Source organism: Miniopterus natalensis, chromosome 6 (assembly GCF_054644295.1).
Source record: "Miniopterus natalensis isolate mMinNat1 chromosome 6, mMinNat1.hap1, whole genome shotgun sequence".
Classification (NCBI taxonomy): Eukaryota; Metazoa; Chordata; class Mammalia; order Chiroptera; family Miniopteridae; genus Miniopterus; species Miniopterus natalensis.
This window is the reverse complement of record NC_142086.1, coordinates 17,502,781-17,526,827: the sequence shown is the minus strand read 5'-3', so window position 1 is coordinate 17,526,827 and position 24,047 is coordinate 17,502,781. Positions and strand designations below refer to the sequence as shown.

Here is a 24,047-nt window from a genome sequence, read left to right as displayed (position 1 = left end):
TATTATCTGCACCATCTATGTTGAGATAGACCTATGGCCAAGTAATCAGAAAGCAGATGAATATAATTGGAATAACTCTAATTCTCTTGCACTATTTTAGTTCCTCCTCACCCTACCTATAGAGTTCCTACTTCATAAATTCCTATATTTTTTAAACAAAGTTTAATTTATTTTCAATACATTTAGCTAGCTTTAGGGTGACAGATGTTATTGTTTCTGTAATATATATACGAAGCAGATTGTTGCTTCGTGAGACATTTTAAATTCAGAAAGTTTCGATACCGTCCTTTTTCCCCCGCAGTACTGTTATATCTCCTGTTTCATTTGCAATGTTTTATAATGTTTATGATGTAACAGCTGATCTGTGCACATAAAATAAGTACTGCCAGGAATCTAATTTTTTATTGTAGTTCTGTGGTAACTGGTGGGGGGAGATTAATTGATAATTCTACTTTATAATTAGCTAATATGATTCTAAATCATTATAGGAACATCTTTAAAAAAATAATCTTTTATGTTGACAATTTTGGCTAGGTGTCAGTTTTAGTGGGAAAAAAAAGCTACGTTTAAGAATCTGTTCCTTTGGAGGCCATCAGGACAGGCTGGAATTATGAGAAACCAAATGTCACTTCAATTTATTCAGCACAAATTTATCTTCCAAGAGAAGCTTAAAAATATACTGCCTACTTCATTTCCTATTTTTGCTGGGAGCCTCATTTTATATTGACATTCACATTCTTTTTTGTACTTTAGCTTTGGAAATTGTTGTTAAAGTTTCCCATCACCTGAAGAATTGCATTGGAGATATCCAGTTTTATATTATGCAATGATTCGTCAGTGGCAGGTGATTAAAAATTACTTATCTTTAAACATTTAAGTATAGAAAGTTGACATGTCTGGATTGATAACTTCATAAAAAGTAGTTTATTGTTCTGAGAATGCCTTGGTCAAATTCTCATTTGTTGGCTTCTCTAACACTAATCACATAATTAATTTTCCCCCCATTCTCATGATTTTACTAGCAGTCTGTGACTTTTGTTTGTTCTGAAGTAATGATGAGATCTGTGGGTCTCTTTTCAGATGATGTTGCCCTATCACATCAAGGGAAGAGGATATGTGACATTTGCAGAATTCCTGTTTGAAGGGAATTTTGCCCAGGAGTTAAGCATGTTTGCATTTTCATATTTTTATTAAAAGAATGCCAAGTGTCCTAGTCATTGAACTCCCTTAACTTGGTAATTTGGTTGATTTGTACGTTACCCTAGGCATTGTTTCTACTTAGGGAAGAGAGAGCAGAAGGGACCAGAAACCCCTGCCAACATCCCTTTTCCTCCTTTGCCACCCCTCAGTGATGTCACCAAGGCACAGCCACATGTCCTAGCTGGGCAACATCACTGTATTTGGTGCCCTAAGCTAATTGAGTATCATCAGCTCCTGGAAATACCCCTGGGACATCTGTTGCTACAGGTTTGAAAGACACCTCATTTAAAGCCCCAATGTGCTTAACAACTTCTATATATATAACCCTTTGGGTGATCTGTTCCTTGTCATGTCCTGAAATGCACATTTAATTTTTCTTAAAAAGAAACCAAAGGCCAACTTTAGAGAAGGGGCATTTCTCATATATTTTTTCAATGCTGATGTGTCTCAGGATAGTCTTTAGGTTACTTTTAGTATGAAAATGTCACGATGGGGGATGTATTGTTAGAAGCTATTATCTTGAAAGGATAAATATGATCTTATGAAAAATAAGTGTATTTGAATTTTACCAAAGTTGGAGCATCAGGTAAAATAGAGGTCTTAGTATAGTTCGTCTTATTCTTTTCATAAAGAGGCAAGAAAAAGTCTTCTTGATTATCAGTTCATTAAGAAACATTATACCCACCAGCAGACAATTAAAACAGTTTGATTGTATAATAGTGAGGGGAAAAAGTTTTCTTTATATGGCTATTTCTGGACTTTATCTCCAGAAATTGGGCCAAATAACAGGCAAGCATCTCACAAATCTTCACTGTGATAAGTACCCCAGCTGAGTTGGACGTAGCAGGGACAACAGATCGAAACACACTTTTGGGAATTTGTAAGTTAAAATGCCCTTGCTGGCTTTAGAGACTTTATGTGGCTCAAGTATCTAAAATTGGTATTACCATTTGGTTTCGGATTTAAAGGCATTTTCACTTTTTTTCTCTCAAATTTTAGATATGTATTTTTTATTTTCAGAAAAATTAATTTTGACTTCTTGCATGAGAATTTTTTTTCTTTCAGTGGAAGACACCACATTTTCATATGTACATATGAAATAATTAAGTCACTGTTTTCTAACCTAGGGTTATGACTACAAAGGGGTGTTGGAGCTGTGTGAGGCACTGTAGAAACTATAGGTAGAATTTTGGAATACTTATTTAATAATTGGTTGATGCTTTTAGGTTTCTTTTTTTCCTTCTGTGCTGAAAAATCTGTGGGTTTTTTTTTTTTATTGACTAGGAAGGTCTTGGAGAGATTTCAGTTAAAGACTATAATTTTAAGTTACATCTTGATGCCACAGAAGTGTCGGAAGTAATTAGTACACAGTATCATAATTTACGTATTATCATACTTGGAAGCATTTTCATCTTTTAAAATTAGAATTTTAATAAGAAAATGCTGGCAAACACTATTTTTAATGTGAATTTGGAAACAAACCTAGTTTCATTTAGAATGAGTTGTATCACATATTTGAAATCTATTCATATATGTTTCCTGCCGGATGGATGCATGTTTCCTGGCCTTTGGAGTTCTCTGGGTGACAGCCGCGGTCAGTGAGCCAGCCCAGGGAGTGGAAGTGGGGTCCCCTGGAGCAAGCTGTCAGACACGCTCCCCTCAGCAGTTGTCGGGCCGCCCAGCTGTTGATGGGGTACAGTTTGTGTTCAGGTGTTCATTCTAGCAGCGAGTTAAAGGGAGGGAATTTGAAAGCTAGTGTTTTGCAGGGACGGGAAATAAAACACAGACAGCGTAAGAGGCAACCGGGGCAGCAGGGCTCGGGCGTTGATTTTGGAGGTGATGTGGGGGCCCAGTGACTGAAGCCTGTCCCGGCGCCGCGTGCGTCTGCAAGCAGGGCGCGGGCCCTGGGCTAGCTGCACACAGGAAATTCCGCGGCTGCTGCTGTGTTCTCAGGGAGTTTAAAATACGAATAATGTTACCCTTGAGGGCCCCCCGGCTGGACTTTTGTGCTCTGGTGGTAACCAGTCTTAGCAGAGAATGAGTATGTCATGCTTCAGTGCCACCGCTGTTAGTATTTATTGTTTGTAAGCGTGGTTTTGAGAATGTTGCTGGAAGTAAGAAGAAAGGAGGGAAATAGGTATTGAAGCAAACAGTAATAAAATAGATCTATCGCTGGGACTCTGAACCAGGCAGCGAAGTAATTTAAGATGTATTGCACTGTTGTTGTTTTTTAAGAAAAAATGTAAGGTGGAAAAATGGAATGGTTTATTGTCCTGTAGGTGGTAGTTTTTATTTAAATATAGTGTCTTTGATATTGCAGTATTCTTTTTAAATAATTACTTTTATTTATTATTGAGGATATGTGTCAGTTTGTGGTGTAGGGTGGGGTTGGCATTTTGAGAGTAAGGAAGGACCAGGAAGATTGCAGTAGGTTATACCCTTGAGGAAGTGATGCTGTAAGCAGGTAATACTTAGAAGCCTTACGAAACGGGAATTTTTTGAAGACAGGCACCAAATTTTATTATTTTTTCTTTAGTTCAAGAAGTGTTTTATCCAAGAGTACCTGCTATTGTTAGGTACCTGATTAGATATTGGAGATTTATTTTTTAAAAGGTTTAATAATATAATGCCACATTAAATTTTAATAATTTTAAGAGACTTTAATTTAAAACAGAGAACATAAAACACTATATAACCACCATAAATTATAAGATATTTCAGTTATCTATTATAGCTATAAACAAAATGTTTATAAGAAAGTAGAAATGTGTTTTTAAACTGATAAAGTTTTGACTTTTTCCCACCTAGTCACCCTTTTAATATGTTGGGTATTGCTAAGCCTTTCCCAAATTTGCCTGTCATTTCCTGTTACAATGGTTTATTAAATTCTACAAATTAAAAAACAAATGGCCCACATTGTCATTAATTAATGTGAAGTACTCATTCAGTGGGTTTATTTGTTCTCATGGTGTCACTTTTGAAAAGGAAGAAAGATAACCTAATAAATCTTGAACAAAGCTGATTTTCTTAGGCTCCAAAAAAAGTTAACTGCCTTTAGTGGATTCATTGTTTTAGTCTGTTCATTTAAGTAAATTAGTATTTTAGGGTATCTCTACATTAATTTATTTTATTTTTTATTTTTGATTATGAACAGGCCATAGCACTAGTTATCAGTGCCACTTTGTGATCTGGCCAGAGCATTTTGGGAACACTAAACTGGAAAACTGTGCCCATAAGCAGTAAGTCCTAGATGAATTTAAAGTTTCCTTTTTACTGATGTTGAGTAGACTACTAAATTAAGCATCAGGATGGTGTTATTAGCAAACAGATTTAGTTGTACGTGAATAGAATTTAACCTTGGGTTTTCTTTCAGATCTGCTTATAGCATTATGGTCTTGGTTACAATAGTTAAATTTGGCACAGGGACTTTTGACAATATGGTAAGTGAAATTTATAAAGGTTACTTTACATCTGTGCTTCATTACAAAACCTACAGAGTAAAGTTGCTAAGTGACATTTAAATATTTTATCTCAATCTCAATTTGAGTAAATTTTTCCTCAATTTTGGGTAAATATTTAAAGGAATAAAATACGTAATTCAGGGGAAATAATAAACTGAGAATGCAAGCAATTATAGCAGACTACTCTGTTTGCCATACTGTTCTGTGCTTTCAGGTCTTTGGATGTAAAAAAGAAATATTTGTGTGTTTGTTTGTGCATGTAATATACATATAATATATATTACATGTTTATATATATAACACATATATATAACCTGCTTATATATAAGCATATATGATACATGCAATATATTTAAATATACATATACAGATAGATACATAGATGGATGTAGGTATGAAACTTGGATTTTTATAACTTAAAAGATCCTGCCAATATGTTGGGAGTCACTATGAAAACTTGTTGACCTTTTGGTTTCATAGCTGACAAAATTTTGAAACCTTTGCCTCCCTCAGTAGAGACAAAGAACTGTCATAGCTATTTAGTCCAAAACATGTGGATTTTTTGTTGGAGATATATATACATATATATATATTTCCTTGTGTTCTTTGATATATATTAGTATAGTGAGTCTTATGCCATTGTCAAAGTGAAAATTGATTCATTTATAGTTTCTAATATAAAAACATTCACAAGGATAAAATGTTTGGCTATCTGGTTATATTTAATAAATTCAAAAAGTCTGACTGGGTTTGTTGATTTGGCAAGTGCCAGTATATAAGCTTTCTGATCTGAGGTGAATTTTTTTTTTTAGGTGAAAAAAAATAGTGTCATTAGTTTTAATCTTACAATTGATATAATAAGCATCCAGCTAAAACTATATATTGGGGATAGAAATAGTATTTGTTTGCATATTTTTCTTCCTCAGTTAATCCAGGGTCATTGTGACAGGTACACTCACTTTCCAAATACAGTTTTCTGGGCAGCCCTGGCTGGGTGGCTCAGTTGCTTGGAGTGTCATCCCATACACCAAAAGGTTGTGGGTTCAATTCCCAATCTGGGCACATACCTAGGTTGTGGGTTTGATCCAGGTTCGGGGTGTGTGCAGGAGGTCACAGATTGATGTTTCTCTCTCCCTTCCTCTTTCTCTAAAAAAATCAATGAAAAACATATCCTTGGGTGAGGATTTAAAAAAAAATTCTCTGGGCAATTAGAATCAATGCAGATGTGATTTCTGCCTCTTATCTTTAAAAAATAAAATAGAAAAAAATGGTTTGTGGATGTGTTTAGCTAGTGTAAATATGACGTTTTAATTTTTTTCAAGGGCATCTTCTGGTGATTTTATTTTTCACTATTTGTATCACTTATATATAGCAAAAGATTTTTTTCTTCAAAAGATTAGCTCACTAAAATTTAACAAATACTAAGTAACAATTTAAATTTAGTATAGAAGTCTGTCTAGATCAAGTGGAAAACTATAAACTACAAAATGTTTTGGGTGGTATTATACGTAATGGTTAAGGCCAATACTCTGGAAGCAAAGTCTTGGATGTACATTATAGCTTCACTCACATAATAGCAGCAATTTGGGGCAAAATTGCTTAACCTCTGGTTTCTTCACCTATGCCGTGAGAATGATAACAGTACCCTCCACACTGGATTATTGTGAGGGCTTAAATGATATTTAACAGGCCAGTAAGCACTCCAGGTGGTGGTAGTCATTATTTACGATTTGCGATATTTACCATTTATAATAATTTGTTCTGGTGAGGGACTATTTTTCTTATATTATTTGCTATGAATTTAATATTTCATAGGTGGCTTATATGCTACAGTTTATTTTAAGAAAAAAGATATATTTAAAATTACGTTACTTGTGCCTGGTAAAATATACACTCTTTGGTGCATGTGAGAGATGACCAAAATAACATTTATATTGGAGTACATTTTTTTCCTTTCTTGGTTCGAACAATCAGGACCCATCTTTGAATCCCAGAAGATTAGAGTATGGATAATAGGTTCTTAGATCCCGAGGGGACTTTTCAACTCACCGTCTCCATTTTACTGAAGAGGAAGCTAAGCCTTTGGGTGGTTGTCTTCCTCAAGTTAGCATGACTGGTACCTTAAGGTCAGTCTAGACCTTTTATCTTTTGATTTTTTAACCTCTCTCTCTCTATTTTGGTGAGTATAGAATTTTTGGCAGTGTTTGAGTAACAGTGACATTCATTCACATTAAAAGAAGAAATGACATAACTGTGGTTGCTTTTAATCTGTTTATTGATAAGTGAGTCACATTAAGAACAAGATTCTGGTGTTGGTTTAAAAGATTGGCTTACTGCTCAGCGGGCTAGTTGACCATACATTCAGGGGCAGAGCTATTGTGCAGACTGTGGTCTACATGAAGGTAGACCCAAAGCCCCCCTCTCTCTAGCCCAAACCTCTGGTCTTTGCCATGTAATTTTTCCAAAAAGAGAAACATGACCACAGAACAGAGTGTTATTTGAGCCAAGAGCTGTTGAAACATTAAGTTAGATTTCTTCCTGGAAATCAGTAGACTAAGACTGTGTTAGCTCATGTTTCATATTACACAAGAGAAAATAAACTGAAAGGTCAGTTGAACAGTTACAGCATTGCCCTTTTCCAGGGTAATCAGCAGAGCATGTAGCAGAGATGAGAACAGGAGCGTGACTGAAAAGAGAGTGGCTGATAAAGAGGCCGGCTGCTTAAAGTGCTTGGGACAATCCTTGACACTTGCAGGCCTAACCAGATGGGCCATCTCACAGGACTTACCTTCAGTAATTCTGATTTATTACTTTCAGATGATTTTTTTTTCTACTTAGGCAGTCAGGTTTTCACATTGCCAGAAGACCCCAGAAATTTTAATATTGACCATTAATCATACCTTGGTAAATTGCAAGGGCAATATATTATTAATTTGTTTGCAACCAAGAGACAAGACAGAGTGATTAAAATTAATTTCTAGCCACATTTTGTTAACATATTCTAATTAATTAATCTGTTAAGAAATAAAAATATGTTTATATTAATGACTATATAGTAGGTTCCTTAAATTGTGTCATTAAATGTCATTTTCATTATCCTAAATGTAGAATTCTAGAAACAAACATTTTATTATTAAAATTAAATAGGGAGTTGAATAAGTTTTTCTAAGTAACACCACTAAGTGGAATATTTCTGGTTTTTTATTTTTATTAATTGAATAAAAACTTCATGTTTTTGGTTTTATAGGATTTAGACCTGGAAGGATCTCAGCAATAATCTCCTGCAACCTTCTTACCTCTATGGCCCAGTACCAGAATTAGGAAAAGAACATTTAATAAGTAACAGCTATTATTTACTTTCAGGACAGTTACTCTAACTTTTGAAAGTTAACTTTTAATATTTTTGAATTGACATCATTTTTCCCCTCCCCAAAAAGAAAGATTTGATGATTTCTACATAATTATAATTTCTACATATATCTTATTAATGTGAAACTCAGAGTAGACAAATTGCATTTAACTTCAGTCCAAGTAAGATAAAAACTATTATTTAAATAGCTTTTATTCTATAACATCAGAAAACAGGAGATCAACTATTTATTCTTAGGTATGATATGACGATATATTTATCAGATTGGCTATATTTGATTGTATTTTAGAGATGGTACAAAATGAGCAAGAGTTTTTAGAAAGGTTAACATTAGTAACACACTTAATGTTTGCTCGTAATTGAATTAATATTTTGATTTTATTGTACTATAATTAGCATGATAGAATTATTTCAGCTTTTTTCAAAGTTTTGTTTTCTCTTTCGACTTGGAAATCTGTTAATTTCTTGTTTAAAAAAAAAAAGGAAAGATGAGACATCCCTCAAAAATAATTTCCTTTTGATGGGTTAGTTGTTTATATAAGCACAGTAGCCACATCAATGGTCTTATCTTTTTGTTTTATAAATGCGGAAGCTGAAACTCTGAGAGCATTTAGTGAAAAATCTAAGGTCAGTTTGCTGATGGTCCTAGCAGTACAACCCAACCTTTACTTCTAAAATCTGTCCTTTCTAATGTTATCATGCTTGGCACATAGTAGGTGGTTTATACCAATTAGTCTTAGACTAAGTCCACACATGAAACAACTCATTTAATTAACATCTAGTCCCAAATCTCATGTGAACCCATAGGCATTGGTCAGGGTTATAAATAGTGAGAAAAACTGCTTGATTAAAAACCACAGACTTGCATTGCTGTCGGTTTGAGTAGAAATGAGATGTTGGGAATTGTCTTTCACTTACTTTTTATCAGTTCTCCGGAGTGGAGCTAAACTACAGAATCATTTGCATTCATCTTAAATAGCACTGACTGCTGAGACATATTTTTTTGGCTCCTGGCAACAGCTGGTGTCTTGAGTGGGTTATCACATCACACCCCCTGGCTTGCTATTCACTTTTGTGGTCCCATATGTTTGATGTTGATATAGCACCCAAGTCGATGAATCAGTTTCTTATGTACAGTAATATACTTTCTTGCAAAGCTGGTTGGTTGGTCACACTGGGCCTGCAAAGAGGAAGGGTGAGGAATTGACCTGAGGACTCCTAGTTTTCTATCTTGTATTGGTCAGAGTTTGTCCAATGGGGCTTTTATTCCTCCACGCATCCATATTGCAGGATCTGGCCTTGTCCTGCACCTGCTTGCAAGCCGCAACCTCCATAGGTTTAGTCAGATGAGTGCACAAAGCCTGGAGGGTCGGTGGGACTAAGTGAATTGGAGCCCAGTATAGAGTGGATTGTATCTTTCTTACATTTTAAGAAGTTAATGATTTTTCTGTTCTCAAATCCAGCAATCATATTGAAGACATTTAGTTTCCTCAAAGTGTGTTTATTCATCATTTCATGTGAAAGGCTTGTGCTATGCATTTTAGGTATATTATTTGATTATTAAAACAACTTTATGCACTAGATTCCTTGGTTATTGTCATTTCAAATTAGAAAATTTAGTCTTAGTTACAGCCGGTAAGAAGTAGGATTGGGATTCAAATTGAGGCATAATAATGCTAATCTTAAACCTAAATCTTACCATTGTATCACCATTACTTAGCCACAATCTGGCAAGTAATAGGTTCTCACTAAATATCTATCTGCCAGTATTTTAGGTGCTTGGGCACATCAGTATGCAGAACAGATATTTTTTCATGTCTTTGTGTAATTTACCTTCTAGCCACTCTGGTTTCTGATTATGAGCCTTATCAATGTCTTATATAATGCTTTCCCCTCTCTGCTTTTGGCTCTGCTATCTCCCACACATAACAAAGAATGTTTTGAAGGCATGGACTCATAATGTCTATGTTCACAGTGACTAGTATACCACTGGATGTATGGTAGATGCTCAGTAATACTTATGGAACAAATGGATGGAATTCATCACTGCTTGTTCATTGCCTTCACTTAAATTGTCCCATTTATTGTTTCCTAATAGATGAAGTCAAGAGTGTATGCTAAATTGGATAGAGATGGGAAATGGCACTGAGATTTTAAATGGAATTTTCAAAATTTATACATTTATTTGTTCACTAATGACATTTAAACATTTAAAAATAAACATTCAAAATAAACATTTTGAACAGCATTCAAAAATAAGAAACCACATTTACTATGATCTCAACTTTTAAATTACTTTCATTGATTATCTGTTTAACAAAGAAGCCCACCAATCTTTGCGCATTTAATATTCGGTCTTTTTAATAAAGACTTCCTTAATCTATAGACTGTGCCTACTAAAATTCACCCCTTAATCTGCTCCCTTTAAAAGCTGTCTCTGATCACGTCGGTTATCTCCTCTGTCTTTATTTTTTATTTAATTTATTATCTAGCTGAAAATCATCCTTTCTTTCCTGATCGGCCACTGGCTTCCCACCCACCCTCCTGCTCTGGATAAACATAGCTAGTTGTCGTGTCAACAAGAACCACCTAACTTTTGCACATGCCTTGCCTTTCTCTGTTTTTTCAGCTGTCAGAATACACTAGTCATCCTTCAAGATACAGTGCAGTGCCAGCTCCCCGAAAGGCTTCTCTCATCCCCTCTCCTGCGCTCCTGCTCCTGCCTGGCTCAGTCTCCAGCACTCGCCTATCCCAACCCTGTCCTCTCATGAGTTGAACAGTCTTTCTTTGGACTGATGAACTTCTTAAGGAAAGGATCTTGTTTTATGTAAATGAATTATTAACACAATCATATTTTTATCCTGTATTAACTATGTTGTGTTTTGTTGTTGTTGTATACTTATCCCTGATTGAAGGACATAGACTACTCACTTAAAGGCTCAAGTGCCTAATCTTCAGGTGACAGCCTTAATATATAGATAACTTTGTATATTCTGGATGATTTTTGCTTAAAGAAGAAAGCTTCTGCCAGTCACCTTCAAGTCTTTTTAAAGGCCTATTTACAAAGCTATTTTTTCTCTCCCCAGTTTTTTATTTATTTCCCCTCTACTTTAATCTTAGACCCCTTCTTTTAGCTATTAAAAATTCCCATAGAGCTTTTACTTCTGAGCTTTTTCTTGCCTCCATCCCAAGTCCCCCCTAGGAAGCAGATGCCAACATTAAATCTCGAAAATTAAGCCCACAAGGAAAAAATTTCCCCCGTGGATTCCTTGGGTTTCAGGCCCACTCAGAAGCGCTTGAGGAAGAATTCTGCACCCTGGGCGTTTCCAGATAAGGTCCGATCCGCCTCCCCAGACATACCCCTGTGCTCACAGCCCTGCCTGACATTAGAGCTTCAGGAGGGGAGCAGTGTGAACCGCCTTCCAGGAGGGTGGAGATTTTTGCCGGTTTCATTTTATTCCACACTTTTCTCTTGCTACTTCCCGAAAGTAGTTTTTTTGTTTTGTTACGGCCAATCCGATCGACTTAATTTTGTTCCACACTTTCCATAATCCATCATCTAAGTCAATATGGAGCACCTAGTGTTGTTATGTATTAGAATGCCTATATTTGTAGGTTTTCATAACAGGAAAACAATGATAAGGATTCTCAAACACTTTTGCAATTTGAGGGGAAAAAACCCTCATTGTTTGCTAATCATTAACCTGTCTTTAATATCTAAGTAAGTATTATAAACAAAAAAATGGATAAATTGAAAACGATACTGCAGCATTAAGAGCTGAGCCCCTGCTGGCTACCGTGGGAATGGCTCCCCGTGTGATTTCACGGATTCCTCAGAACCTGAGGGTTTCCCCACTTCACAGGGGAAGAAATTAAGGAACATGGATCAACGACTTGTTCAAGGTCACACACATTATGTTACAGAGTTAGGATGTGAACCTCCGCTGTTTATTTCTAGAGACCAAGCTGATTCTCTTAAATTATAAGATGAATAGCCTTGTGAGGAAACTTAAAGGTCTTTCTTTAAAAGGAAAATGTGACTTTTCATTTGAAATTTTGTCTTTTGAGTTTCTGAAAGTATGCGTTTTGTGAGTGATGCTAAATCTTTATTGCTCGTCACATTCTTGACCTTGGACGACTTACATATTTATCTGTCCCTCTGTTCCTTTCTTTATAAAAAGAGGATTAAAAGCATCAATATAGAGATAAAATCCAGTAATATTTATAACATTTTATATCTGTACAAAATGCTAGTTGTTATACTAACTTCATTTTATGTTCTTAGTTACCAAGAATTTGACCTAGTTTTAAAATATCCTATAAATTCATAGCAAAATATTAAAAGAGACGACTGTAGTAGCAGAGGGCACAGGCATGATGAGCTTGCTGTATCCTCAGGCACTTTCTTTTTCGAGCCACAGTGATTTCAAAGTGGAATGTGTATTTCTGTATCAGAAGCTACAGGGCTGACCTTGAGGGAAGTCAAGATATTTAGTTAAAGTAATATAATGCTATAATCCTGTTTGTGTTGGGTCGTAAATGGGACATTTGTACATATCTTTAGAAACTTATTTAAAATGAGTATTTTAAAAATTTAAACCTTAAACCTAAAAAAAAAGGTGTTAAGATATTAAACCCACATTGACAGTACAATTATTACCACATTTAGTTAACTTCCCAAAGTTTATATCTTTCTTTAATCAGTAATTTTCTTTGTATTACGGTGATATATATGTATATATGTATTTTTTTTTTTTTTACCTTAAGCCCAAATTAATTTTCTTGATTGTTTCTTACTGTTCTATTATTTTTGAATATTATTACTTGTGTATTCAACACAGATTAGAGTTTCTATGCACCAAGAGTTACAACTGATATCTGTAGGAGGTAAAAAAAACAAACAGTAACCATTTTCTTATAGGACTTAAGAGAGTATGGGAGAGTTTGCCCACTAAGTATTTCATTAGGTTGGTGGATCAAGTTTTTTGGTCCAATTCAGTACTTTAAGTCATTTGAAACAGTTGCCAATGTTTAAATTAGGGAGAGCTCATAGAAAAGCCTGAAATATTTTTGGTTCTTGAATAATTATGAGATTTGGCATTACATGCTTGGTAGTACATAGCTTGGGTCTCCTCTGAAAGCCATGAAGGCTTGGGTATATGGAGCCTCTGTCCATTTCCCTTAGGAGCAGCAGAATAGGTCTAGCTGTAAGAGAGTGTTAAAATTAATGGTGCCATTAACTGGCCACGCCCGCCTCTCCATTGCCCACTTTATATTGGGACCAGGCCATGCTGCAAAAGCTTGAGGGACTCAAGGTCAAATTTTTCCCAGTTGGTATGTACCCCCAAAAGGGGTCTCTCTAAACAGTGTGGATTGGTTCCCAATCTACGGAGAGACAGATATGTAACAAGCTGAGAGTTAGAGGCTCCCTGCAAATCTCTGGGCTGTCTTGGGCTGTCTTGTGGTATAGTAGGGTGGGTACCCTGTCGCCCGGGGACTACCCAGGGTGTGGAGTGCTACCCTGTGCTCTGAGGGCAGGCTTACCAACAGTCACAGAGATGGCTGGGCACTGTGACAATGGACTTACTCTTCTCAGATAGATTCCCCGTTTCCTCAAGGGAAGCATGTCTGCTTGATGGCCTTAGCCCACCTCACTAGACGTCCCCCATCATGTCTGTCCACATGCCACCTCAGTGGACTACTCATCCTATAACTCTGATCTTAGTAGTCAGGCTAATGACCTGTTGCCCTGCCTTTCATGTTCAGTGACTCATAAAATAAGGGCCTGACCACTCTCGTACTTTATCCCATCTTCCTTTCACTCATCTGTTTTTTATTTTTATTTTCTAATAATAAAATTTTTAGTTTGTTAATTGAGTTTCTTTTTTATTCTGTTATTACATTTACACAGTTGTGAATATAGCATGGTTCTATATTTAAAGATTCGGGGATCAGTCACTTTGCTGCAATGACTGTTCATTTCTCTATGTGTGTATTTTTAATCTCTTAATTGCCATAGACTTAAAATTATTTTAAATTTGACAATATTTAAATAATTCCTTTGGTTTGAGTAGGAACTTATCTTTAGATTACTATTAGTATCTTTAGATTACTATTTTTACTTCTCAGAATTGTGTGGGTTTTTGGTATTTAATGTAATGTTCCTTTGCAAACAAACAAACAAACAACAAAAAACACCCCTCTCCTCACTCTTTTATACCTGGTTGTCTATGGAATTATTTTTTTATTCTTTGAATTTCAGTAGCTTAAACTGGGACGTGTTGCACATGCCTGTTTGTGTGTTTGTTTTTTAAATTATTTTGTAACAAGATGCTCTCTTCTTAATAATGCAGATTTAATTCTTAAGCAAACATTTTTTTAGTTTTATATCTTCTATGTCCGTTTTATTTAGTTTTGTTCTTAACATTCACCAGTTATCCTTATTTGGATATTTTTTTTGGTCAACTTCAGCATTTCTCTTAGCTTCCCTTTAATATATTCAGTTTCTTTGCCTTTTTCTTCTTCATTAAGTTATAGCAGTTTTCAATTTTTTCACTTAGTAACTTGATATTTTTGCTATATGTGTGTTTTATTCTTTGTCAATTCTAATTCATTTATTTCCCAGTGATAGGTTTTGTTCCTTTTTTTGTTTTCTTAGGTCTGTAGTCCAATTTTACTTCTCATTCTGTTGTTTTGTCATATAATCTCCCATCTTTTTTAGTGAATTCATTGTAAATAAGGTGAAGTAGAATGTGAAAGATTTGTGGAAGTTTCTTTTAGTCAACAGCTCAGTGGAGGTGTTCTTTGTTAGCCTCTCACATTTTATATGTTCCCTATGTGTGCCCTAATGCCAGCTTTCTAGGGCTTTCATTGCTCACCCAGCAGGGTGTGGGGAAGTTCGGGGAGAAGCTTACTGGCATTGCTCAACTCATTGGGTAGTTCTGGAGCCTTCGATTCTGACAGGGAGCACCTGCCACATAATTTTACAAGTTTTGTCTCAGGTTGCTTCTTCCCAGGTTTGGGGGTATTAGTGAAAACAGCAGTAGTTTTATTTGTTTGTTTGTTTGTTTGTTTTTTACCAGTTCTGAATATGGACATGCTTCTAGCCTTCATAGTTTGACATGATCTATGTTCTTTTCATGCTTAGTTGCTAAAGGCAGGGCTAGGCAAACTGCAGCCCACTGGCCAAATTTGGCCCTGCCACCTGGTTTTTTAAATAAAGTGTTATTGGAACACAGCCACACCTATTCATTTACATATTGCCTTTGGCCACGTACAGGCTTCTGAGACACAGCTGGGTCGGGATGGAGACCACCATATGGCTGGGAAAGCCAAGAACATTTACTATCTGCCCCTTAATAGGGAAAGTGTGCCAAAGCCTGCTGTAGGGTAATTTTATCTTCCTGGCTGGGTTTTGACTATTTTTCTTTCATTTTATTAGGGGTTAGAGGAGAAAGATATAGGACGATCCTTCATTATACTATCTTGACATAGAAATTGATATAATGCTGATTTTAAATATCATGGAATAAAATAACTATTATATTTCCTCTCTTACACCAGAATGCTTGGAATTGTAAGAAACGTTAGAGGAATTAGTTAATATTTATTTGAGATAAGAATGATTTTACCTACCAGGTATCCTTTACTAATAAGTGAAATTATTCACATTAGTTCTCTTTAATGATATCTTCCCCCCCTCCCCTTCTTTTGAATGAGAGTAAAGCAGCTGCTTAATTACAAGAAGAGACTTTAATTTTGTAACTTGCTTCTTTTGCACTTTTCAAAGGTATAAGCGGTTTAACCAGACTTTGGACAGCATTGGAGAGAACGAAGGTGGCATCGATAAGTTTTCCAGAGGTTATGAATCGTTCGGGATCCACAGACACGCTGATGGTGGTTTATACTGCAAGGAATGGGCTCCTGGAGCAGAAGGGGTTTTTCTTACTGGAGACTTCAGTAAGTATTGTGAAAGCATTAAAGACAGTGTTCATATTTTATTAACCTATTTGAAACATAGACTCACTATATTTCATGTACTTGGTGATATGAACATAAGTGATTACAAAAGTCCCACTTTTCAGATAGAGCGACAGACTTGAAGTCTTTATCTGCGTGTGGTACAGGTGTTTTGCTATCACGTGTTATGTGTTCCTGAAAAACTTTATGTTCTGTAAAATCATGTACAAGAAATGAAAGCATTTATGAGAAGAATAGTGTGAGGCAGACTACGCCAAATTTACTCGACTTTGTTAGCAAGCTCTGAAAAAAACCAATAACAGTCTGGGTGAAAATATTGGTGTAAGTTAAATCTCAACTGGCATTTGTACCTGGTTAGCTGGCATTGTAGTTCTTGGATCCTGTATAGTCTAATATCTTTTTTAGAAACCTCAATAAAAGTAGATATCTAATCTAGGGGGGAAACTTTTTCATCACTTAATTTATTTTTGCTTCTCCTTTTTCATAATAGTAAATACTTCTCCTTTTTGCTCTCTGCTCTGTTAATTTCACTATAGACAGTTAACCGGTTGGAAAGCATAGTAGTTCTAGAGGTTAGGTTTCTGGCTTACCATCTAGTGGGAGGACTGACCTGTATATAAATAACCATAATGCAATCTGCTTAGTTTTATTCTAGAAGTATAAATACGTTATTATAATAGTGACAATGAAGAAAATTCAGTTTTGAAAGTGGAATAACTGGAAAAATAGGCCTTGTCAAAATGTTTATAATACAAGGAAAGGAAATATCAGTATAGTAAAAATCCTTTAGTACCATAGAGTGATGTAGTATTTAAAATTTGATTGTACCAGACTCAAATGCCTACATGCTGTTTTATTCCATTTATCTGACATTATGTGAAAACAGCAAAACCATAGGGACAGAAAGCAGAGTGGTCACGGTTTGCAGGTAGGAGGTATGGATTGATTATAGAGGAGCATAAGGGAATTTTTGGGGTGATGAAAATGTATTATGTCCTGCCCTGGCCAGTATGGCTCAGTTGGCTGAGCATTGTCCCATGCACCAAAAGGTTGCCGGTTTGATTCCCAGTCAGGGCACAGACCCAGGTTTCGGGTTCGATTTCCAGTCAGGGTATGTGCAGGAGGTAACTGATCAGATGTTTCTCTCTCACACTGATGTTTCTTTCTCTCTCCCCCACGCTCCCTTTCTCTCTCTCTAAAATCAATAAAAGCATTATTTTAAAAATGTATTATGTCCTGATTGTGGCTTTGGTTATCTGACTGTATACATCTGTCATCATTTATAGAACTGTACATGTAAAAGAGTGAGTTTTACTGCATGTAAATATACCCTAAGGAACCTAACTTTAAAAAGGTTTTGATTTTATAATGTATACATTGTCCAAGGCAGAGCTGCCCAATTAAAATACAATGTAAGCTACTTACATAATTCAAAAATTTTAGTAGCTGTGTTAAAAAAGTAAAAGGATAATTTAATGAATTTTAATAATGATACATTTTATTTGACCCAGTATATCAAAATATTTTAACATGTAATCAATATAAAATTTGCCAGCAATATTTTCACTCTTTTGTACTATATCTTATAAATCTGGTATTTTTTCATTGAAAATTTTTGATCTATATTTAGATGCAATAAGATTTTCAGTTCAAAAGTGCATATCTAAGTTTTTGCAAACGATGAAAACTTTTAGTCACTAATTTGAGACATAGTTTTAAAATTTAAATTTAATAAAATAAATAAAATTAAAAATTTAGTTTCTTAGTTGTACTAACTTCATTTCAAGTGCTCACTTATGGGAAAGCGCAGGTCTAAGGACTTAAAATAATTCTCTGTGCAGTTCCCCAAATTAGATAATTTCAGCTCCCTGTGTTTCTTGAGAGTTACTGAAAAGTTGGTTGAGAAAGATCATGTGATCTGCTCATTCAGATTAGCTTGGCCTGGTGAAAATTATTAAATACATTTAGAGAATCGGAGACTTCTCTTTTAAATTATTATTAAAATTGATATTAATATTTTTCCTTATATGCAAACATGGTTATTTCTCTGTCTTCTTTATGCAACTGCCTTGATTACTCATTTTTTGTTAATAGACAATTTAGACATCAGCCTATAGTTACGGCACATTTTGACATTCTATTTAATTATTTTTATGATTATTTATAAGATTGTGAAGTATTGATTGAGAATGTTCAAGTTAAATTTTTACATAAAGATACCAAAACTACTATAAGAGCCTTAGTTATAATTTAGTACTTTACTAGGTACTCCCTCTTTTATATTTATGTTTAAACCCACTAAGTAGGTTTTAGAAATATAAAAATATGAGAAAGGAACTATATGAAAACTAAATTTGTTATCATAATGGTTAATACTCATGTATTAAAAGTTGTGGCTAGTAAGTTTAGTTGGGCCATATGTACATTTGGATAATTGCATTTCAAAATTGTATTTAGCCCTGTGTTCATTGCAGCGATATTTATGATAGCCAAGATTTGGAGGCAGCCCAGTGCCCATCAGTAGGTGCATAGATAAAAGAGCTGCCATGTATTTACATAATGGAATACCACTCAGCTGTAAAAAGGAAGGAAATCTTACCTTTTGTGACATCAAGCATGGACCTGGAGAGTATTATGTGAAATAAGCCAGTCAGAGAAAGACAAGTACTATATGATTTCACTTATATGTAGAATCTAATGAAAGATAAACTAATAAACTGGAGACAAACTCATGGAAACAGAGAACAGAATGATAGCTGGGTGAGAAGAGTGAAGGGATTAAGCAAAGAAAAAAATAAAGACTAATTTTTCATGAATCTGGTATGGTGATTTGCCAGAGGGAAGGGGGGGTTCGAGGAGGTAGAAGAAGGTAAAGGGGGGATAAATGGTGATGGAAGAAGACTTGACTTGAGGTGGTAAACACACAGTACAGTATACAGATGGTGTGTTGTAGAATTGTATACTGAAATCTGTAAAATTTTATTAATGTCACCCCAATAAATTGAATTAAAAAAATAAAACAGCAGTAATCTGCAACAAAGTTGCATTTATGATTTAATGCTTAAATATTAAAAGAATAATTTAAATGCTGTTTTGTAAAGAGAAAAGTGAAAATTACCTATTTCTTATTTTAATGTAAAAACGTCCTCTTTTAACTTTTTTTGTTTTCAATTTAACTTAATTTTTAAAATCCCTACCCTTTGCGAAGGTGTATCACATAATTTAAAATCTCTCCATATCCTTGAGACAGCATTCAGTCAGTTATTTTCAGTAAACCTTGGTTTAATCAGTGGTCCTTTATTTTTATTGGAGAGATTAGAAAGACTAAGATAAATGAAATTGTGATAGAAAATAGTTAAGAACAAGCAGTATGCTGGGAAATTTTAAATGTTTATTTTCTGTAAAATTTTATTAATGTCACCCCAATGTCTAGGGTGACATTTTATTAATGTCACCCTAGATGAAGGGATAGATCTTTTTCTGCTCAAAATAACAGGGTTTCAGGATTTCTTTATACATGGGATCTCAACTTTATCTCACTAAAAGCTTTGACATTATGAAAAAAACCTTGAAAATTGAGAGTGGAACCAAAATTTTGGGTTAATAATGCATTTAAATGAATATTTCTTTTGAAAAAAATATATACTTTGGGGATTCCAAGATGGCAGCAGCAATTAAAAAATGGGCAAAGGACCTAAATAGACACTTCTCCAAAGAGGACATACAGATGGCCAAGAGACGTATGAAAAAATGCTCAAAGGCACTAATCATCAGAGAGGTGAAAGTTAAAAGGCATCACCTCAAACCTGCCAGAATGGCTCCATCAGCAAATTAACAAATGACAGGTGCTGGCCAGGGTGTAGAAAAAAGGGCACCCTAGTACACTGCTGGTGGGAGTGCAGACTGGGGCAGCCACTGTGGAAAACAGTATGAAATTTCCTTAAAAAATTAAAAATGGAACTGCCATTTGACCCAGTGATCCCACTTCTAGGAATATATCCTAAGAATCCTGAAACATTCATCAGAAAGAATATATGCACCCCAATGTTCATAGCAGCAGTTTACAATAGCTAAGACCTGGAAACAGCCCAAGTGCCCATCCGTAAATGAGTGGATAAAAAAGCTGTGGGACATGTACACCATGGGATACTATGCGGCTGTAAAGAAGAAGGATCTTGTACCCTTTGGGACAGTATGGATGGACCTGGAGAATATTATGCTGAGTGAAATAAGCCAGGCAGCGAAAGACAAGTATCACATGATCTCACTTATTTGTGGAATCTAATGAATAAAATAGCCTGACGAACAAAATAAATCCAGAGACGTAGAAGCATGCAATAGGCTGACAAATCTCAGAGGGAAGGGGGAGGGCAGGAAGAGATTAACCAAAGAACTTACATGCCTAAATGCATAACCCCTGGACACAGACACTAGTGTGGTGAAGGCCTGGGGAGGGCGCAGGAGCTGAGTGGAAGGGGTCAGTGGGGGGAAAAAATGTGGTTATGGTTACACAACTCTGTAAACATTAAAAACCTTGAATTTATACTTTAAACAGGTAGACTTTATAAATTATATCTCAATAAAACTGTTAAAATAGTAATATACATAGATGTATATATATATACATATATATACACCTGAATAGTAATTTAATGACCATGTAGAACAGAACTTTGATGATAATGAAAACAGCTAAAAATATACCCTTTTATAAGTGAACTAACCATGCCTTTTATTTTTATCCTCACCTGAGGATATGTTTGTTGTTGTTTTTTAATTGAATTTTTAGAGAGAGGGGAAAGGAGAGAGAGAGAAACACTGACACGAGGGGAACATCTATTGGTTGCCTCCTCTATGTGCCCCGACTGGGAATCGAACCTGCAATTTTGGTGCATGGGAAGACACTCCAACCACCTGAGCCACCTGGCCAGGGCGCCATGCCTTTTTTTTTACACCACAATTAAGGGATTCTGTACTTTGTTTATCCTTTATTTATATGAAGTTCTTTTGTTTATCTTCCCTAAGTTGAGAAATAAGAAAATAATTTTTCTTTGCTGAAATTTTTCTCATGATCAGAAATGTGCTAGGTAATTTTATTGTTAAGTCTTATAATGTATAAATTTGTTCTAAGCCAAAGGAAAAGAAAATGCATGTTAATTTGCTTATAAATGACATTTTTATTAGAAAATGCAAATGAGGATTAAGATGTTTTTCTTAGTGGTTTTGCTAATGACATAAAATGTTTTAAAAAGTGTTCGGCTATATTCATATGCCCTCCTTTATCAGCTGATAAATTTAACAGCAGTAAACTTAAAAGATTCTGTAGAATTAATCTGTATAACACTGATATTTTTAAGAATTCTGTTTCTTGCTTTGTCATTTAATGTAACAGTAAGCAACATAGGTATATGTACTTGAAATATCACCTGAAAACCTATTGCTCCTTTACTTGTTGGCAGAGATTTAAAAAGTAACATAATTTTATTTATATTTTTTATCATGGCAGTGTGTATATAATTTAAAACATTGCTTTTGTACTTACCTCTTACTCAACCCCCCAAAATAACATAAAACATATCTTCCAGCACCAGCAACAAAAACTTCTCTCTGCCAATAGATAAATTGACTGTTGCTTACATTTAACTGGAAAAGGAAATTTTCTTAGTTTTTATCTAAATAATTAGCTATTTATTTGTGATAATTTTTTAGAAGAAATTAAAACTAAAGAATGTTTAGACTTTAATTTTGTGTTATGGAAAATTATTCCTGTAATGAAAATACTTTATTATATTGTTGTGATGTCTTTCCCCTCTTCTAGTCATTTTAGAAATTAGCTGCACTTTACTCTTGGGGCTTACTCAAAATAATATTGCTGGTAGGTAGATATATTTTGTTGTGGTGTATTTTTTTCCCCAAACTGGCCTGAAGATATTTTAGGTACAGCTTTTTAGAGCAGCCAAATATGTATGATCTTCGAGAATGAAACTACGTGAACTGATATATAAAAAAAAGAAGGGCTTTAGAGTTTGAAACCTTAGTTGAGTTCTCTAAACGTGGTCTTCATCTGGCTCAGTGGGGAAATATGTGACCTTACCTGCGGAACTGGGCTGCTCTAGATACTAAGTAGATTGTGGATGTGACAATTCACTGCTACAGAAATGTTAATTGACAAACTTGGTGGTAGGGGGGAACCACACGCACACTTTATCTTTGCAGAGGTCTTTTTATTTCTTATTTTAAAAATTACTATTAATTTTAAAAGGCAGTTGAGCTTTCAAAAGTCAAATGATTTTGTCTCTGAAAAGCCCAAACTGAGGTGGATCTGGCTTTTGCCATACACATTGTTAAAACTTGGAAAGCAACTTTACTTTAAATATATTAGTCAGATTTTTCTTCAGTTGAGAGAATATGAAACAATCATTTCTTTTCTGTTTAGTCATTTATAAAAAAAAAAACAACTAGCTTCTTAAGCAGCTACCTGCTGCAGCAGCAACTCTGGACAGTGTATATATAGTGACATTCATCAACTTTGAAACCATACCCCCAAAATGTATTTCTGGGCAAGTCAGTAAGTACATTAAATATTCAAGATGAATTTCTAAAACTTCATAGTACAGCAAAGAATCATTCTTTAGAAAATTAAATGCGATTTAAAATATATTTGGAGTTTTAGAACTAAATCATGTTTATTGCAGGTTGCTAAATAATTTCCGAAAACTAGCTGCTTTCCAGTAGCTAGATGAGAATAAGTAGAGAGAAAGGCAGTAAACTACTTATGTCGATGTGAAATAATTGGGTTCCTATTTCACTGTAACTGAAAACATTTCATTTAAAATTACCAAGTCTGGGAGCTAGGCACATTTCAAATAACCTAAATGTCTGTTATTGATAGATTTTAAAAAGGGGGGAGGGAAGGAACACCCTGAATTTTATACCTTATAGAAAGAAGTAACCAGAGATAGTTTTGTAGACTAGATAAGATACCAAGGAGAATTTTATCTTTGCTCTGATGAAATTTGTTCATAATTTAGTTTCCAGTTATACAACTGGAAGAAGTTTACCTCATCACAAAAGCCTTCATTTTTCTTAATCCCACATGCTCTGAGGTAGTGCTATCAAGTGTGCTCTGTGGACCAGCATGGTTCTGTGCACTGTAATTGGTTTGCAATGATATCTAGTCTGAAATAAGCATTTAAAAACGTTAATAACAGTTTGACAGAGTCATTTTATTTTTGTTGAATGATAATGTAAAAATTCGGGCTTAAATTTTGAAAGTCTTGTTTTATTTTGATTATTTAAACAACTCATTTTATTATAGTTTACATGAGTATTGGTTTATCAAAGATTGGAAAGTTAGTGATTATTATTTATTGGTTTTGAAGTCCTTTGTGGGCTGAAGGGCAACCTCCTTCGTAGTCTCTTCCTGCAGCTAAATCTGCGGTGTCTGTTAGTCAGCTTTCACTGTGGTAGGGCACGCTACAGAAGACTCCAGCAGTTCATTGGCTTAAAACAATGAAAGCTCCTTTCATGCTCATGTTGGCTACCTTGTCAGCTGTGGCTCTGTCCCCAGTGTCAGGTTCTTTCCAGGCTCAAGGCTGGTGGAGCAGCCCCTGCCTGACAAGCAGATCCTGTGATGGGGAGAAACAGCAATGGCAGGTTTACGTGGCTTTAAGAGCTTCAGCTTAGAAGTGGCAGGTGTGATTTGCACTTTCATTGCATTAACCAGGTGATGTGGCCAAGCCTAATGTCAGTGGGCTATGGAGGCAGAATCCCCCTTTATGGAGGCTCATGAAAACCCGGGAATAATAATATGAAGGACCCTTGTGGCAAATAACACATCTTTATGATCTAATGTGTAAACTTTCCAGATTGTTTGATATTCCAGATATCTTATATAGCCTTTTCTTTGTGGGAGCAGAGGGGAGTAGTTTAGGTCGCGTAGTGCTTCCTAGTTAGACTGTTGAGAAGGATCTCCCCTGACCTCTGGATTTAGGTGGAACTTGGAGTCTTCTGTCAGGTAGATGTTTTCAGCCCCC

At 35.2% G+C, this 24,047-nt stretch overlaps 1 protein-coding gene across 1 annotated transcript in view; it reads left to right on the top strand.

Moving 5' to 3' along the window:
* Positions 1-24,047, top strand: part of GBE1 (1,4-alpha-glucan branching enzyme 1) — a 258,457-nt gene that overhangs the window by 32,342 nt on the left and 202,068 nt on the right. The window contains exon 2 of the mRNA XM_087818102.1: positions 15,821-15,990. Within this exon, the coding sequence (XP_087674228.1) occupies positions 15,821-15,990 (170 nt within the window). The remainder of the gene's footprint in view (positions 1-15,820; positions 15,991-24,047) is intronic.